This window comes from Bos grunniens, chromosome 26, assembly GCF_055505025.1.
Source record: "Bos grunniens cultivar Pamir isolate PY7600 chromosome 26, Bosgru_T2T1.0, whole genome shotgun sequence".
NCBI lineage: Eukaryota > Metazoa > Chordata > Mammalia > Artiodactyla > Bovidae > Bos > Bos grunniens.
Window position 1 is genome coordinate 40,595,821 of NC_141190.1, and position 20,005 is coordinate 40,615,825.

Consider the following 20,005-nt stretch of genomic DNA (forward strand, 5'->3'; position numbering starts at 1 on the left):
TCACTTTCACTTTTCACTTTCATGCATTGGAGAAGGAAATGGCAACCCACTCCAGTGTTGTTGCCTGGAGAATCCCAGGGATGGGGGAGCCTAGTGGGCTTCGGTCTATGGGGTCACACACAGTCGGACATGACTGAAGTGACTTAGCAGCAGCAGCAACATGGAAAGTCCTTAGTTTACTGCCTAGCATGTGGTAATTCCCAATAAATGATATCTGGTATTAGTAATAGCAGTTCATTACAGGAACCATTAACGGATCACACACAGTGCATGGTTGCCATTGAAAAATTTTCGAATTCTGGCTATTCATCTCATTCACTCTCTCCATTCATCCAGTAAATCCTATACATTCTCTTACTCTTTTTTTGCAGATCATGGAAACTTATTCTTAAATCCACAATCTCATTTATTCTATAAACTCCATAGGGCAGAGACTTTGTATCCTCTTCCTCACTATATCCCCAACACCTACAACAGTGCCTGGCATTGGTTCGGTTCAGTTCAGTTCAGTTCAGTTGCTCAGTCGTGTCCAGCTCTTTGCGTTCAATCGTGTCTGACTCTTTGCGACTCCATGGACTGCAGCACGCCAGGCCTCCCTGTCCATCACCAACTTCCAGAGCTTACTCAAACTCATGTCCATTGTGTCCATGATACCATCCAACCATCTCATCCTCTGTTGTCCCCTTTTCCTCCTGCCTTCAGTCTTTTCCAGCATCAAGGTCGTTTCAGATGAGTCAGCTCTTCACATCAGGTGGCCCAAGTATTGAAGTTTCAGCTTCAACATCAGTCCTTCCAATGAACATTCAGGACTGGCTGGATCTCCTTGCAGTCCAAGGGACTCTCAAGAGCCTTCTCCAACACCACAGTTCAAAAGCATCAATTCTTCGGCGCTCAGCTTTCTTTACAGTCCAACTCTCTCATCCGTACATGACTACTGGAAAAACCACAGCCTTGACTAGACATTGGTAGTTTTTCTAAGTTAACTGATTGAAGGCAAAAGGCTAATTGGGACTTTTAGCTCTTGCTTTTCACTATTGTCATCAGGACACATAGGCTTACATTTTCATCAGGGCACATAGGCTTACGCAGTCCCAGTCTTAAGAAAACAGATGTGACCCCAGGCAACACCTTTTCCTTCAAGGCACAACCAGATACTATACAGAGCCTCGGAACCCCAAGGTGGCGGAACCCTGAAGCAGGCGGAACATAGGAGTGACGGAAACTGAAGGCAACGGAATCGGAAGCTGTGGAACCTCGGATTTAGCGGAACCAAAGCGCGGCGCCCAAGGAGTCACCCGGACTCTGTTTGGAACGGAAGCCCAGTGGCCGGCAGCTTCCTGGTTGCGCGGCGGCTCTGAGGGCCCAGTTTAGCCGTGGCGATGTTGCCCTACACCGTGAATTTTAAGGTGTCGGCGCGCACCCTCACCGGGGCTCTCAATGCCCACAACAAGGCGGCGGTGGACTGGTGAGGGCGCCGGGTTCCGAGGCCGCCAGGCTCGGCCAGGAGTCTCTGAGGGGAAGGGGGAAAGAACAAGCGGTTTCATCCGTCTGCTTAGTTTCTCTTCAAGACTGGACGCTGCCTTCACACTTTAGAGATTTTCATTTTTAAATGCCGGCTTTCTGTTGTTACTATAAAAGCTGTAAAAACTCCCATATGGGAACTTACCCTGGGTGGATATACTTGCCCTCGTTCTCTCATCTCTTGTTTCTCTTCGCTCGTTCCCCTCACCTTCCTCACCGTCCCCATTCCCCACTCTTACCCTCTCCTCCCAAGTCTCCGGGCTTCTCGCCCCCATGTCAATTCCGTTCTTCCCCAGTTCTGTCTTCTTTTTCTCTCATCCCCGTTTCTTAACCTGTATCCATTCAACAGTGTGCTGGACGCTGTGCCAGGACCCTGGGCTCTCGCCAACTCTTCATTTCACCTTTATCTTTTTACTATAAAATGACAACGATAATTAATAACCAGGCAAATATAAAGCAGACTGCTTGTAGCTGTGGCTCCTGGGAAGGTTGGCAAGAGTACAGAAACTTCCTGTTGAGTGTTCATCTTTTTATCTGGTTGGAGGGACCAGGGCTCATCACAGAGCGTGGAGTGTGATCCCACGCACTCTGTGGATGCTTGGCATTCAGAGTTGAGTAAGACGAGGGATAAGCTCTCGAAGACAAATAGACGACCCGAGTCGCTTTATATGTCTTTACACCTCTACAGGCATATCTCTCAGAACTTAATTTTTTTATCCGGGGAAAAAAAAAAAATTTCAACAAGTTTTGTTTTTTAAAGCTTAGCTAGACCTTTTCTATTTAAATGGTAAAATGTAATGTGCTAGCCTTTGGGCTTACATAATAATTTTATTAATGGCGGTGCCTATTGGTTAGATTTATCTGTTGTTTAGGATGCCTTTTGGCAAGAGAGAAGTTGTTTTGCTTTGCTCTTAACTTAAATGTTAACACTTTTTGTTAGGGGCTGGCAAGGTTTAATTGCTTATGGATGTCATTCGCTTGTGGTAGTGATTGATTCCAATACTGCTCAAACGCTTCAAGTTTTAGAAAAGCATAAAGCTGATGTTGTCAAGGTAAGTCAGATCCTACTTCCACCCTATCATAAATTGTCTGTTCTAAAGTTTTAAATATCGCTGGAATCTCATTAAAGTCATATGTAGAAATGTTGAGTAGGTTTTACATGTGGTACTCTTACTTGGGGTAGCCTAATATTTCCATATCGGGTTTTCCGAATGGCTCAGTGGTAAAGAACCCACCTGCCAATGCAGGAGTCTCAGGTTTGATCCCTGGGTCAGGAAGATCCCCTGGAAGAGGAAGTGGAACACACTCCAGTATTCTTGCCTAAAGAAATCCATGGACTGAGGAGCCTGGCCCGCCACAGTCCATGGGGTCACAAAGAGTTGAACAAGACTGATCACACATGCGCATGCAGTATTTCCATGTATAATGTCGCATCAGTATTGAACTATTAAATGCTAGTTCTTAGGTCATTTTAATGCTAGTGGAAAACACTAATTTTGTCCTGTACTGCACCACTCATTTCACTCATTAGTTTTGAGCATCTAGTATGTGCTAAGAGTATAGAGATGAGAAAGCCCTCAAGCAATTCATTGTCTAGCGAGGAAGAGTGAGAAGAAAACTTACAAATACAGTGTGGTAAGTGAGACCTGTTTCATATGCTGTGGGAAGACGAAGGGACTACAGGTCACCTGGTTGTAGGGATCAGAGGAGGGCTCAGAATTCTTTTCATTTTAGGGACTAGTAAACAGTAGCTGGCTGAGTGAAAAATTAGGAAGTGCACTGCAGGAGAAAAGGAGAATAGACTCAAAAGGAAGCAGTGTGTGTAAAGGATGGCCAAAAGATGGAATACACATGTAATCAGTAGGAGTGATGAAAGAAGGCAGCCGGAGAAAGTCCCCTACCCTGAAAGGTTTATAAGATTATGATGGACTTTGGATTTTTAAGCAGGAGGTTGACTTGATCATATTTTCGTTTTAGAAAAACTCACTCTGGCAGTAGTGGAAGATCTGTTGGGAAAGGCAAGACAATGCAATGGGATCATTTAGGAGAGTTGCAGTCATTTTGGCAGGAAATCCTTAGGGCCTAAAATAAAGAGGAGACATAAAGGAGTCAGATTTAGGAGCTCTCTAAGAGGTGAACTTGATAATGCTTATAGTAAACAGTCTTAATCAACAGAATGACCCCAAAGCAGGAACCCCCGGTTTGATGCCTGGGTCAGGAAGATCCACTGCAGAAGGGATAGGCTACCCACTCCAGTATTTCTGGGCTTCCCTGGTGGTTCAGAAGGTAGAGAATCCTCCTGTAGTGTGGGAGACCTGGGTTCATCCCTGGGTTGGGAAGATTCCCCTGGAGAAGGGAATAGCTACCCATTCCAGTATTCTGGTCTGGTGAATTCCATGGACAGAGAAGCCTGGCAGACAACAGTTCATAGGTTCTCAGAGTTGGACGTGACTGAGCAACTTTCACTTTAGAGGTGAACTTTACAGTGAACAGTCTTAAGGGAGAATCAGAATGACTCGAGGTTTCTGTATGAGTAGCTGAATGGTAGTATTGTTTTGATGACGTGACTGTGTGAAGTCAGTGTTTAAGGTGCAAAGTCTGAGACGCCTGGGGCAATTCAATTATACTGATCTGAAATTTAGGAAAGATGTTATTATTGGAGATGGAGATCTGGGGTCTTTTATTGGTTGTTAACTGTTTTATTGAGATACTCATACCATAAAATTCATGCATTTAAAGCATACAGTTCCATGGTTTTCAGTATATCCAGAGTTGTGTAGCCATCACCACTATCAATTTCATAACCCTGCAAAGAAACCATGTATGCCTTAGCAGTTGCCACCTACCCCCTTTCCCTTCATCCCTGGGCAGCCACTAATCTGCTTTCTGTTCTGTAGATTTGTCTGTTCTAGACATTTGAAATGAATGAGATGGTGCAGTGTGTGCTTGGCATCTTTCGCCTAGCATAACGTTTTTCAAGATTCATCCATGTCACATGGCTTGTGTCAGAACTCTGTTCCTTTTTATCGCTAAATAATATTCCACTGATACAACATTTATTTATTGATGGATATTTGGCATATCTCACTTTTTAGGTATTAGGAACAATGCTGCCATGAACATTTGTGTACAGTTTGTTTGTGTGAACCCGTGTTTTCATTTCTCTTGAGTATATAGCCTCAAAGTAGAATAGCTGACTCACATGGTAACTTTATATTTAACTTTTGAGGAACTGCCAGACTGTTTTTTCTCAAAGAGACTTCAATATTTTACATGCCCATAGCAGTGTATGAGGGCTCTAATTTCTCCTCAAACTCAACATCTGTCCTTTTGATTATGGCCCTCCTAGGGGGTATGAAGTGGTTCTCATTGTGGTTTTGGTTTGTGTTTCCTTAATGGCTAATAGTGTTTAGCATCTTTTCATGTGCTTAGTGGCCATTTGTAGATATTCTTTGAAAAATGTCTATTCATTCCTTTGCCCATTTTAAAATTGTATTTTTTAAAACTTTGGAGTTGAAAGAATTCTTTATGGTTCTAGATACAAGTCCCTTATCAGATATATGCCTTGGCAAATATTTTCTCTCATTCTGTGATAGTGCCCTCTGAAGCACAAAAGTTTTAAATTTTGATGTAGGTTGTAACAAAGAACCATTGCTTTTCCCAGTGTCAAGAAGATTTATATCTTTGTTTTTGTCTAAGGATAGTATGATTTTAGCTCTTATATTTGGGTTTTAGATCCATTTTGAGTTAATTTTTGTATGTAATGTGCAAAAGGGAAATATACAGGGGATTTTTTTTTTTAATATCTACATGTATCCTATGATCTTGCTGAACTCATTAGATTTAGTAACTTGAGTGTTATTGTTTTGTTTTTCTTACGTAGACAGTAATGTTATCTGCAGATAATGACAGCTTGGATTTTTCACTAGTAATCTGGTGTCTTTTCTTTCTTTTCCTTGTCCTCTTGTGTTGGTTGGGACCTCTACTACAGTGCTTAGGGCTGAGGGAGAATGCCTTTGTCTTACCCTGAACCTAGGAAAAAAGCATTCAGTCTTTCACCATCAAGTCTAATGTTGAATATAGGTTTTGTTTTTTAATTTTTTTGTTTTTGGGGAAAAAATATTATATCTCCCCCCATTTCTGTCTTTTTTGCAGTTCTGGAGTTTTCATTTCTTAGTATAGATGTGTGTTTCAGTCTGGTGTCATATTCCTTTTGGCTAAAGAATTTCCTTCAAGTCCTTGAGGCATGTATCTGGTATTGGTTGATCCTTTCTGATTTTATTTGTCTGAGAAACTGTTTCACCAGTACTTTTTTTTTTTCCTTGTAGTGCTTTAAAGATCACTCAATTATCTCCCAGAGTAATTTTTGTTGGGAAATTTTTGTCTTTGTTTCTCTGTATGCAGTGTATCTTTTCTCAGCTCCTTATCTTGATTTTCAGCAGTTTGATTATGATGTGTTTAGGTGATTTTTAAAAAATATATATACAGAGATGGAATTCAAGTACTACACACATATACACACACACACACACACACACACACCCTACAATAATCTTATCTGTGGTAGTTTTATTCTGTAAAGTTGTTGGAAACACTGAATTAGCAAATACTGAAACACTGATTGCTCCTGGGGGAAATAATGCAATTTGGTTCCTAGTGAGCCTCTAGTTGCAATATTTTCATCAACTGATTGATATATAACCTTGTTTTATATGTGTTTCTGTTAAAAGACATCTTATTTATTATATACTGTTGATTTATTATCATTGAACTCATGGCCGACAGCACCATAACTCATGCCTGGACAGAGCTTATTTCGTGTGTTTTTTCTGTAATGCATGGCACAGCTTCTTGTGCTTAGGAGCTCTAGACAGCACTTGAGCACTGCGCCGGGGACCGTTTTAAACAGTGAAGTCACAACCGGAAGCCCAGAAATGCAAAACACAGTAGTAAGTAGGCCTCAGAACAGACAGTGGTTACACCCTGAGAACTGCCGCAAGAGCGCCTTGTCAACCGCAGCTGGGGTGCTCTTGGGTGTTGAGTGACTCAGGTTTGTTACCGCTCTGCTTGTGTCCGTTAATGACGGTGAAAGCACTGCAGATACTGATTTTACAAATAAAATTACAAATGCGTTCTAGCGAGTAGGCAAATTCACAAATACAGTTTCTGTAAATAACGAGGAGGGAGAGTATACATACCTTCACACGTGTATAAAGTAAACATATACATATATACACATTCAAACATATATACATGCATATGTGCAGACACACATTCTCATTTAAAAAAAATTCTTGCCTGAGGAAAAGATGTGTCTCGTTAACACTGAAGTTCGGAACACTTTTGGCCATCTTTTTCATGAATGCTATTGGAATTGATTAGCATGCCTCCCTACCTAAGCATTTTCTCTGAGTGTGTTTACTTTTATGTGTACATACATGTGTGTGTCTGTGTACATAGGTATATCCCTATATATTCAAATACAGGTATATATTTGAAGAGTCTGTGGTGTTCAGTTTGTTGACTAAACACATACTTGAATGTCAGCTGCAGGCACTGTGTTAGGGTCTGGGAATAGAAATGTGAGCAAGGCCCCCATGATCCTGCCATGTGGAGCAGGACTGGTGATAGGTCAAAACAAAGTAAAGAAAATAACTCCAGAGTATTATGTGGGAAATGATCCAAAGTAAACAAGTAGGAGCTAAAGAAGGCAGGTTGTAGCCAGGGAAGACCTTGGCTCAGAGGAAGGACTGTTTTATTCCTTATTCTGTCAGTGCTCAGTACTCAGGAATTAACCTGATTTGTGCTGGGATTCTTGTATTTTTTATTTAAAAAACTATTAATGTTATTATAAAAGTATGATGCATAAATTTATTTTTTTAGAGAAAAAACTGCTGCAATTTTTTTCCGATTTATGAGTGTTTACCCAGATTTTTTGTTTGCTTTTGTGTTTTCCTTTTGCAAGATTTTGGTAGCTCAAAGTTGTCTCCTTTGAATTAGAAGAATAGAGTGCAAGAGAAGATTCTTCTTATCAGTTTAGGATTTTACGTGTTCTGTCAGAATTAGATTTTATGGTCTTTACTGTGATTAGATGATATACCAGTGATCATACCATTTTAAGAGATAGTGTTCTGGAATTTTTGCCTGAATTCTCTAGATTATTAAGCCTATGTCTCATTTCTGATATTTTAAAGGCAAGAAAGTTGTGATGTTTTCAAAACTATTTTAGTTGCGGCTTTAAAAAAATCATAATAAAAATGTCTGACTTTTGAGGAAGCTAATTTCCTATTTTTGTAATATAAGTGTAGAATGTAGCTTGAGTTCTGGTCAGTGTTTTATGAAAATTATGTATGGTTTACATCCAGTGCACATATTTACTTGATTTGGTTTCTTCTTGATACTAGGTTAAATGGGCCAGGGAAAATTATCATCATAACATTGGCTCGCCATATTCCTTGCGCTTAGCTTCTGCTGATGTCAATGGAAAGATCATCGTTTGGGATGTAGCAGCAGGAGTAGCACAGTGTGAGATCCAAGAGCATGCCAAGCCTATTCAGGGTGAGGAAAGTCCTTGCTCCACCGAGCGTCTGTGTTAATACACTTACTGTTAGAGCGGTTGGTTTTTGTCCCTTTCATTTACTTTCATCACTTCTCAGTTAACTCTTGATTGTGTGTAGCCAGTTCTGTGGATCCGAATCTAGCTTTCTTTTCCCTATCAATATGCTCCTGGGCTTATTTCCTCAGATCTCAGTTGATTTGTGCTTTGGTAAAATGCATTAATTTCAGTTGAGCATGATGAGAAAACTTAAGCTCCTTATAAATGGTCTTGTAGATCTAAGCTATAAATAAACTCCCCAGAACTGCACCTTTGAATTAGCTCTCAATGCTTACTTTCTGCTAATAGAGATAAAATGCTATTCTCATTTTCATATATCAGTAGATCATTTGCTTGCTTATGTTACTGACCTAATCAATACAGCATTCCTGGCTTTGACTGCGTGGCTCTCTTGACTGGGTGAATCTTTTAAATGACTGTTAAAAAAACTTATTGAGTACTTACTGTACCTACTGAACTAGATCTTTATCTTCTTTATTGTCTTGAAAAAACGTGCAATTCTGTAAAGTCCCATTAAGTAACTCCACAAAAACATTAGGAGAGTCTGACATTGATCCTGGCTAGGACAAGTCTTTGACATAAAGTTTTAACTACTGAATAGTGTAAATTGCCTTGTATTTTCTTTGAAGCAATATTTCAGATTACTTGGAAATGTTGACCTCTAGATTCTAATGTTCAGGCAGCTCATTTTTATGTAAAATTAGTTTTCCCTGTCAATCTTGACACATAAACTTAGATGCAACATTGAAGAGGAGGGGGGAAGTTAAGATTTTAAGGATTATGAAAACACATACACACAACTAGATATAAAGGATGCATTAACCAAGTGTTTTAAAGTGGGTGATTTCTGAATTTTGTCTTTATTTATCTGGTCTTTGCAGATGTTCAGTGGTTATGGAATCAAGATGCTTCCCGGGATTTATTGCTTGCTATCCATCCGCCGAATTACATTGTGCTCTGGAATGCAGATACTGGCACCAAACTCTGGAAGAAGAGCTATGCTGATAACATTCTTTCTTTTTCTTTTGATCCTTTTGATCCCTCACATTTAACTTGTGAGTACTAGTTTTCTTGTGGAAAATGAATTGAGGTATTTGTAATATATATGGTTAACGCTATATACATAAGATACACATACACGTACACCCATCATACATCTTAAAATCAGACGCACATCTAGTTCCTATCTTTTCAGTTCCTAGTAAAGATACTAAATCATAACCCATATTTTTTTCAAGTATTCTGATGATTAGAAATTTAAATCAGCAAGCTAGACCTTCAGTGTATGGAATTTGTGATCAGAATTAGATTAGTCAGAGAACGAGAGAGTTGCTGTGTTATTCTAATTCAGACTTAATTAAATTTTTTTTCTAGGAACATCAAAAGAACCTGAGTCAAGGGTTTCATTTAGTCTGTGGCCAAATTCATTTCTTCCTTTTCAAAATATTGTTCTAATTCATTCCAAGCCTTTTGAGTGCCATAAACAGATGCATGTCAGGAACAGACTAAGCCCAAGGGAGTTTTTTCTTGTAGAGACTGTTTTTGCCAATATACTTTAATGTTTTACTGAGCCAGTGATCTAAAAATTAGATTCTAGACAGATATTTTTGTGACTAAATATTTTTTATTCAGTTATCCAACAAATATTTCTTGAGCTTTTACTTGCTATATGCACGGAGTGTTCTGGGAGCCTGGAATATATCAGTGAATCAAGACAAGGATTCTTGCCTTCATAAAGTTTGCATTCTAGTGAGGAAGAATTAGGTGGTAACCTATGAGCATAATGAATTAGTACACTACAATGTATTATGAGTGGTATAAAAAATAAAACAAGATAAAGGGAGTGGGAGTGGGCTTGTTGTAATAGATAAAGTGGTCAAGGTAGACTTCATTTTGATATTTGATGAACAACTTCAAAGAGATGAGGAAATCTACTATGGTAAAGAATGTTTTCCCTGGATTTGAATGACTCAACATTCCAATTTGTATCCTCCAATATTTATTGAGGGGTATATGAGTTGATGGAGGAACAGAAGGTCAGACAAGTAGAAATCAAAATGGGAAACATAGCTGTATAAATAACTGCAATACGGTGTGTTTAGGGTTTGTGTGTGTAAATGTGTATATGTGAACGTATGTGTGCACTCACTAGGTTGCTGTGGAGGGCAATGCTGTGGGAGCCCTAAGGAGAGCAGGCTTAGCTGACAGAGTCAGGGAGTGAGGACATCACAAAAGGAGGGGACAGACTTTGACCTTGAAGGATGCCTTCTATAATCTGAAATGGAGACAAAGCTTCAGGTTAATTTACTGCATCTCTGTAATTTAGTTGATGAAAGCACGAGATTTCAAAGCATCAGTTGACCTAACATCTTTGATTTGCTCATTGAATGTGCTGGGGTTGTCATAATTCTTGAATGCTTTGTTCCCTGCCTTTAAAACAGCCTCACTCATTGCCAGGAGCCAGGGTAGATAAGATTTTTATGATCAGATAGATGTTAGTCCAGAGAAGACGATGACACCCCACTCCAGTACTCTTGCCTGGTAAATCCCATGGATGGAGGAGCCTGGTAGGCTGCAGTCCATGGGGTTGCTAGGAGTTGGACACAACTGAGCGACTTCACTTTCACTTTTCACTTTCATGCATTGGAGAAGGAAATGGAAACCCACTCCAGTGTTCTTGCCTGGAGAATCCCAGGGACGGGGGAGCCTGGTGGGCTGCCGTCTATGGGGTCGCACAGAGTCAGACACGACTGAAGCGACTTAGCAGCAGCAGCAGGTGTTAGTCGGCCCCAGTTGTGAGGGGGATTATTTTTTCCATCATAAAAAGGCATAAAATATTTCTGTTTCCTGTACACTTAGCCACTGTTGGCACTTTTACTCTAGATATTAAGTGAAACACTCTTTGCATATCCCAAGCTTCAGTTTGACACTCAAGAAGAAAAAGGAAGTAAATTTAGACAGAGCAACTCATGATAATGATAAAAAATTAGTATCAACAAGTTAAATATTTGAATTTGCCAAATGTGGTATGCAGAACCTCATATATAGGTTTTTTTTCCTCTTCTGTGAATTTTATATTCTGAAAGTCTTTAGATTTTGAAGTTATGAGATATAATGAGGAAAGGTTTCTAATGAAAGTCCGTACACTGAATTTATTTGGAAGAACAAGCATTTGCTTTTTCTGCCAGTAACCTTCTGGTATCTTTTTAATTTAAGATATTAATTTAGAGTGCTGAACTTGGAGGCCTCTGATGAATTGTAATGGACCACCTGTTTCTGTTTAACTTGGAGAACATTCCCATTATGTCTGCATAACACTGCCAGTTCCTTATTATTAAAATTATCATTACCTTGCTCTTAAAAATGTATTGGAATAAAACTCTGTGCTAAACTTGATTAAACTTTAATCAGAGTTTCACTTCTCTCAGTACAGTACTCACCAGCGAGGGCATTGTATTCATCTCAGATTTCTCTCCATCCAAGCCTCCCTCAGGACCTGGGAAAAAAGTTTACATATCCAGTCCACACTCCAGCCCAGCTCACAACAAGCTGGCTGCAGCCACAGGGGCCAAGAAGGCTCTTAATAAAGTGAAAATCTTAATCACTCAAGAGAAACCTAGGTAAGTTGCAAGTATAAAACTAGCAGCAACATTCATGTAACTCAGTGTTTATCTGTTTATTGAAAATATCATTTTTGGAGATGTATTAAGATTGATTTTCTTCTTTGTGTTACCCTTTCTTATTTCTAATTTTGAATTTATAAAAGGAAAAATATTTTTTGTTTCCTCCTCTAAGAAGAGATTAGCACTTAGCATGGTTCCTTTGTTTCCAGTAATGCAGTAAACAACCCCCACTAATTTTCAGTGAACATCTTTGACTTCTGAAAATGAGAGAGAAAGATTGTAAGATGGGGGCCACTGAACACATTACAAATTGGGGGGCAAAAACTGGATTATGATTTTAAATACATTTTCCTGACTTAAATACTGTGTAATGTCATTAGCCAGTAAAATATGAATGTTTTTCTTCTGCATGTAAAGGTGGTTTCCCATAGTGGTTAAGGGCCAAGATTCTAGGGGAACTGTAGCTCTGTGACTTGGAGTATACTTTAGTCTTTCTCAGATTTCACTCTTGCAATATCCAAGATATGGTGTTTTAAAGGGTTTCATAGGCCTGTTACAAAGATTAATAGATACAGAAACTTAAGTCCTTATCATAGTATCTGATACTTAATAAGCATTCTTTTGGTAAATGCTATATTTTTGTTTATTTCAGAAATTTCAACTGAATAAAATTTTATTTTGAAGAACTAATTTTATGCATTAAAAATAGATTTCTGTTTTTTTCCTAGTGCTGTGGTTCTTATATTTTTATTGCTTTGGTAGTTTTTTGGCATTCATTTTAAAAATGCTTTTATTTTTAATATACTAAGATTATTCTATCTAGACTTTGTGGGTAATTACCTGAAAAACGTGGTAAAATACAAATTGCTCTACAAGTTCTGAATTGATATGTAAATATCAGTTTTATATATTAAACCATAGGCTGGTTAAATTTATCCCTAGTTTATCCCCCACCCTATGCTGAAATGATTGAAGATTACTCCTTAAGTATCTTGAGAACTTATTTCTTTTGCAGTAATTCTGTATCATAAATAATTATTTTTAACCTGCATAGTTTTATAACTTATGACCTACATACTGTATTTTCTCTCATGTGAATCATATGTTCATCTGTGTGAGGAAATTGAGTCTTACATTGTTTTAAATTTGTTATTTAAGCTTGCCCAACTGGGAAGTGCACAGCCAGAATTTTAATGCAGTCCACATCCCTCTCCATGGTCCTCTGATCTAACTTTACTTTAAATTTCAAAACCTTAATAAAATTATTATGTAAAAAGAAGATGGTACATAATTATATGCCCATTCCTATTGAAATAAATATGTAAATTTATTATAAATACAAAGTTGTGATTAAGTATATACAACAATCACAAATTACTGAAATGATTTTTGAGACTCTTCAACAATCTTTACAATCCTCATATTGTTTCATCTCTTTTATTTACACAGAAGAAAATTCTGTGGCAAGTGAATAAAATACCCAACTTTGTTCCAAAAAATCTTTAAAACAGCTGAAGAGTGAAGGAAGGCAGAGTAGAGGGAGTGACTTGCTCAAGGCCAAACAGATAGTCCACTGACTCCTGATCCAGTTCTCTAGCCCTAATTACTCTAAATGTTGTGTTTTAATCCCACGGCTTCTTTTCAGCCCTCCATCTAGTACTTCTGACTACAAAATAAGAATGACAGTACTGCCTTATGAGTGCTGGGTAGTATTGTCACTTACCATCTCATATCATAGACTTACTGGTGTACTTTAAACTTGCAATGATTTGGAAACATCTCTCCAGCCTGTCTAGTGTTATTGTCATAATTTGGATTTTGGCACAAAGGAGAGATCTAATATTTAGATGCTAGCTCATGTTGGTTATTTCGGGAGACAGTTGTACATTCTCATTGATGGTTATTATATGGAAAGTACAAAATTCAATCCTTTTTTAGCTTTTTCTGATATGAATAAAGTCTGATTCATCTTTTAAAAATTGAAGTATAGTTGATTTACAATGCTGTGTTAGTTCCTGATATACAGCAAAATGATTCACTTATGCATATTATATTATATGGAGCCTCCCTAGTGGCTCAGACAGTAAAGAATCTGCCTGCAATGTAAGAGACGTGGGTTCTATCCCTGGGTTGGGAAGATCCTCTGAGAAGGGAATGGCAACCCACTCTAGTATTCTTGCCTGGAGAACCCCATGAACTGTAGCCTGCCAGGCTCCTCTGTCCATGGGACTGCAAAGAGTCAGACACGACTGAGTGAGTGACGCAGTGCGTGTGCGCACACATGCACACACACACACAGCAAAGTGCTTCAGTTATACATATTACTGTTCTTTTTCATATTCTTTTCCATTGTAGTTTACTATAGGATATTGAATCTAGTTCCTTGTGCCATATAGTAGGACCTTGTTTATTTTATATAGAGTAGTTTGTATCTGCTAATCCCAAACTCTTAATTTATCCCTCCCTCGTGGCCACCCCACCTTTGGTACCCATAAGTTTGTTTTCTTGTCTGTGGATCCATATCTGTTTTGTACATACGTTCATGTGTGAGTCTGACTCATTTCTTGATGCCTGAAGTAAATGTTTACTTTTTCCAGTGCAGAATTCATAACTCTCAATGATTGCCTTCAGTTGGCATACCTGCCTTCCAAAAGGAATCACATGTTGCTGCTCTATCCTCGTGAGATTTTAATCCTTGATCTTGAGGTGAATCAGACAGTGGGTGTGATTGCAATAGAGCGAACAGGAGTTCCTTTTCTGCAGGTATCTACAGCTTACAAATTACATCAGCAAAAGTTGATTATGAATTATATAGAGAAAAATAATCTATACCTTTGCATAGTCTTGCAAAAGTCCTTAGTTTCCCGTTTTTTCTATTTATTTAAAGATTGACAATGTTATTTTACATTCCTTATTTTTCTGGACTTCTGATTGGTTTGATTTAACCCTAGAAATTATTCTGACAGATCTGGAGATGGATACTGAACTATTTAAGTTACACGAATAAAGACAAATTTTTTAGGATTGATGGATTAGGGGATTATATGTGTGCTTTTGTGTTTTTGTTTTACTTTTTGCCCGTATTCTGTAAATATGAGTTTATGAGTCTCACTGTATATATAATTTTAAAATCTGTGGTTTTGAAAAATAAATATATCATCTATTTAAAGGTAATTCCCTGCTTTCAACGTGATGGTTTATTTTGCCTACATGAAAATGGTTGTATAACCTTACGTGTTCGAAGATCTTACAGTAGTATTTTCACTTCAAATGAGGAACCGGGTAAGTTTATATCTCACAATAATGTTCACTTATTTTTTTTTTTTCAGAATTATTTTTTAAAGCTTTATGTGGCAAATACTAGCCAAAGCATGGAGTTAATGATAATCCCTGCCTTAAAATAATAGAATATGGTTATAGTATGAGACATAAGAAAGCACAGACCCAAGATAATCTCTGGGTATTATAACAGTGCACCTCCTGGATGCAGCAACAATAGTAGTATTTTGTAATCCCTTTTTGACTGTATCCATGAGCCAAGCACATGTTATCTTTTGTGACCATTTCTTTTACACAATCCAACCTTGTGTATACCTTTATTATTACACCCCTCTGACTTTTCTTCTGCTTTAGCAAGGAATGTCTTAAGCCTGTGTCGCTTCCATGGTAAAGTGACATAGGTTAGGAAGTCTTCAGGGCATTCAGTTGTCTTTTCCAGTCTCATCCTGGAGAATAAAACTGATGTCTTTATGGAATGATGTGCTATGTAAAGGTGAAAGTGACTTTCACATCTTTCGTAAAATACAATTATTTTCAGGCTTACTCTTCAGTTTGGTCACTCAGTCATGTCTGACTCTGCAGCCCCATGGATTGCAGCGTGCCAGGCTTCCCTGTCCATCACCAACTCCTGGAGCTTGCTCAGACTCATGTCCATAGAGTCGGTGATGCCATCCAGCCATCTCATCCTCTGTTGTCCTCTTCTCCTCCCGCCTTCAATCTTTCCCAGCATCAGGGTCTTCTCCAGTGAGTCAGTTCTTTGCATCAGGCGGCCGAAGTATTGGAGCTTTGGTGTCAGCATCAGTCCTTCCAATGAATATTCAGTACTGATTTCCCTTAGCATTGACTGGTTTGATCTCCCTGCTGTCCAAAGGACTCTCAAGAGTCTTCTCCAACACTACAGTTCAAAAACATCAATTCTTCAGCGTTAAGCCTTCTTTATGGTCCAACTCTCATATCCATATGTGACTACTGGAAAAACCATAGCTTTGACTAGATGGACCTTTTCGGTAAAGTAATGTCTCTGCTTTTTAATACGCTGTCTAGGTTGGTCATAACTTTCCTTCCAAGGAGTAAGCATCTTTTAATTTCATGGCTGCAGTTACCATCTGCAGTGATTGTGGAGCCCGAGAAAATAAAGTCTGTCAGTGTTTCCATTGTTTCCCCATCTATTTGCCATGAAGCGATGGGACTAGGTGCCATGATCTTCATTTTTTAGATGTTGAGTTTTAAGCCATCTTTTTCACTCTCCTCTTTCACTTTTATCAAGAGACTCTTTAATTCCTCTTCGCTTTCTGCCATAAGGATGGTGTCATTTGCATATCTGAGGTTATTGATACTTCTCCTGCCAGTCTTGATTCCAGCTTATGCTTCATCCAGCCCAACATTTCACATGATGTACTCTGTGTATAAGTTAAATAAGCAGGGTGACAATATACAGCCTTGACGTATTCCTTTCCCAATTTGGGACCAGTCTCTTGTTTCATGTCTGGTTCTAACTGTTGCTTCTTGGCCTGCATACAGATTTCTTAGGAGGCAGGTAAGGTGGTCTGGTATTCCCATCTCTAAGACTTTTCCACAGTTTGTTGTAATCCACACAGTCAAAGGCTTTGGCATAGTCAGTGAGGTAGAAGTTTGTGTTTTTCTGGAACTCTCTTGCTTTTTCTATGATTCAGTGGATGTTGGCAATTTGATCTCTGGTTACTCTGCCTTTTCTAAATCCAGCTTGAACATCTGGAAGTTCTCGGTTCACATACTATTGAAGCCTGGCCTGGGGAGTTTTGAGCATTACTTTGCTAGTGTGTGAGATGAGTACAATTGTGTGGTAGTTTGAACATTCTTTGGTGTTGCCTTTCTTTGGGATTGGAATGAAAACTGATCTTTTCCAGTCCTGTGGCCACTGCTTTTTCCAAATTTGCTGGCATATTGAGTGCAGCACTTTCACAGCATCATCTTTTAGAATTTGAAATAGCTCAGCTGAAATTCTATCACCTCCACTAGATATGTTCATAGCGATCCTTCCTAAGGCCCACTTGACTTTGCATTCTAGGATGTCTGGCTCTAGGTGAGTGATCACACCATCGTGATGTAGAGCAAGTAAATTATGATGGGCTACAGGTGTACTGTTCATTATTTAATCATATATCTGTTGATCTTTTTTTGAAAGATTGTCTTCGTTTAAAAAATATTAAATAAGCTATTTTGATAATTGCTCTTTGGACATTAAACTTGGTGTGGACAGTCACTAAGCTAATTGTCTTATATCCTGAAGAAATTAGTAATTGTAAACACAGGGAAACCATTTTTGACAAACTTTGCTTTAGTTGAAGGGATGATGTTCTATTTGGTTGAGGTATTATTTACATTGAAACAAGTAGCAGTGACATTAATATGGTTGCTTTCTAATATTTAAAGAAAACAATACTCTTGTTAAGATCCAGATCCTGTCCAGGAGCTTACCTATGACCTACGAAGCCAGTGTGATGCAATCAGGGTGACAAAAACTGTCCGTCCCTTCAGTATGGTGTGTTGTCCTGTCAATGAGAATGCAGCTGCCCTCATAGTGAGTGATGGCAGGGTCATGATATGGGAACTGAAGTCTGCTGTTTGTAATCGGAATTCACGGAGCAGGTAAATGAACCAATAGGATCTCTTTTTTGTTTTGCTTTGCTTCCCCCCCTTTTTTAAGACTGCCAGAATCATATAAAAATAGCAAGGCCTTTTTCTGTAAAAAATATATAGACATTAGATTATAAGGGGATTATGTAAACCTGCTAGAGATATTTCACCTGTGGTTTAGATTAATGACTAGTGTAAAAACTGGATGGAGTACTATGATCTAAAGTTAGTAATTTGAGTCACTAACATATGATGCAGACTTTAAATATGTAAGAACTGTCTAATTATTATATCTTTGCAGTAGTTCTGGCGTGTCACCTTTATATTCACCAGTGTCTTTCTGTGGAATTCCTGTAGGAGTCCTACAGAATAAACTCCCAGACCTCTCCTTAGATAATATGATTGGTAAGCCACTTTTTTTTTCCCTTCTGACTTTCATGTTAGGTATACTTTTTGAAGGGCAAAATTAATAGTCAGTGATTGTTGTTACTATTAAATCAAAGTTAATACTTCAGAAAACTAAAATGTAGATTTGTTCTTTTCTGAATAAACCAGAGGGGTATAAAATAAGTAAAATTTATGTGGTCCCTAATACTTATCTGCCGATTGTCATTGTGATTTTACTTGTCTGTTTCTTCCCGTAGGTTATACGCACCACAAGGGTGGGACAGAGCTTAATTCAGCCTTGCATCCCCAGCACTCAGCACAGGGTGTAGCCCATTCTAGATGTACAATAAATAGTTATTGAAGAAATAATTAACTGAGCAATATTAGAAAAAAATCATCTTCTTGACTTACATTTTCTTATTTTTATGTTGGGAATTCTTACTTTCACCAAATATTTATTTGCAAATAAAATATTATTTCAAACTTATCTAGTTATTATAGAGCCAGAATATAGTCAAGGAAGAATGAGGGTTGGTGATTTCAAATATTATACAGCTAGGAATTATAAATATGCCAAGCAGAGTTAACGTGTAATTCACTTAAAATTGTGGCCAGTGGTTTATAAAGGATTTTCTTTACCATTATTTGTTATTCTATAATGTAATTAAACATGGACATTATTTACTAGGTTTCTTTTTGTTTGTTTAAATGCTATAAAAATAAATGATATACTAGAAAGAAGAGCATTAGCTTATTGATGTTAATCAGAGATAACATTTATTGAGGGCTTAGTACTATATTAAATGCTGTGCCAAATTCTCTACTTAATACCTTGACAACCCTGTGGACTAGGTACTATTATTATTATTTCCATTTTATATATGTGGGAACTAAGACCTGGAGAGATTAAAACACTTGCCCCAAAGTACACAGCCAGTTAGTGGAAATGTGGTCATAGTCATCCCAGTCTGGAGTCTGCTTCTTGGCCATGGCCTGTAGTCCTGGCTGCTTCGCTGTGACCAAAGCAAGGCTTGACCTCTCCATACCCTGGTATTCTCATATTTCCTGCCAGTTTTGGACTCTTTGTGCTCATTGATGCTAACTTACATACTTCAAATTTTTTCTTTTCATCTTTCACACATAAATCCCTATGAAGAAGTTCAGACACATAATTGTTTTGCAAAATTTATTTTATCAGTAACATAATTTTCTGAGTTAATTGACCCTGTCTGCACTTAATAAAACTATTAAAGTGAAAAGAATTATGAACACACATGTACAGAACTAATCAGTAATATGAAGCCCATAGGAGTTTGAAATTTTATGCTGTTTAGGTATCTAAGTGATATAAATTACATTTTTGGGGGGACAAAATGATACAGATTGTATAGCAGTTCTTGACAATGTTGTTGATTTGACAGTATTAATTAAATCTTTGTTACTTGAAAACATTTTAATTAAAACTTCTAATTAAACTTTTAATTTGAAATTCAGTATGTACTTAGTGATAATTGAAAGCAATTCAGTTAAGTACAGAGGTCTGATTTATATTCATTGAGTAAAGGCTGTTGCTTATTAAGGCCTAATCTGCCCTACTTTGTGAATCACTTCACATGGAAAATGCTGGAAGAGAAATATGCAGTTTCCTGGAATCAACTCCAAGCTGGCAAAAGTTGGTAAACATGGCACCTACTTGTTGCCATTGCTTTAGACCCCATCTTTGTTACTAAAAATGAGTATCAGTTGTATGGCTTATCCTAAGGGATCATTTATTCAGATTGATCCTTTTTTTGTGTGTATATCTTACTGATTTTATAATAACATTTTACTAAAACGACTTGAGTTTAAGAGGTTTATTTAGAATCCCATCACCCACTCTGAGTAATTATTTACATTTTTCCCTTTCACAAGATGTGTATATGTGTGAGCACCTAGGGTGTTCACACGTGCACTAATGTGTGCT

The 20,005-nt window shown here is 38.0% G+C and overlaps 1 protein-coding gene across 9 annotated transcripts in view; it reads left to right on the forward strand.

The window, feature by feature from the left end:
- Nucleotides 1-1,233: 1,233 nt before the first annotated feature.
- Nucleotides 1,234-20,005, forward strand: part of WDR11 (WD repeat domain 11) — a 59,343-nt gene continuing 40,571 nt past the window's right edge. The window contains exons 1-9 of one of the 9 annotated variants that reach the window (XM_086378286.1): nt 1,234-1,465; nt 2,462-2,573; nt 7,926-8,079; nt 9,019-9,192; nt 11,571-11,757; nt 14,358-14,523; nt 14,931-15,042; nt 17,472-17,667; nt 17,957-18,060. In XM_086378286.1, the coding sequence (XP_086234412.1) occupies nt 1,380-1,465; nt 2,462-2,573; nt 7,926-8,079; nt 9,019-9,192; nt 11,571-11,757; nt 14,358-14,523; nt 14,931-15,042; nt 17,472-17,667; nt 17,957-18,060 (1,291 nt within the window). In that variant the 5' untranslated portion in view covers nt 1,234-1,379. Of the gene's footprint in view, nt 1,466-2,461; nt 2,574-7,925; nt 8,080-9,018; nt 9,193-11,565; nt 11,758-14,357; nt 14,524-14,930; nt 15,043-17,471; nt 17,668-17,956; nt 18,061-20,005 lie in introns of those variants that run through there. The other 8 variants (XM_086378287.1, XM_086378291.1, XM_086378293.1 and 5 more) reach the window with 8 other exon arrangements.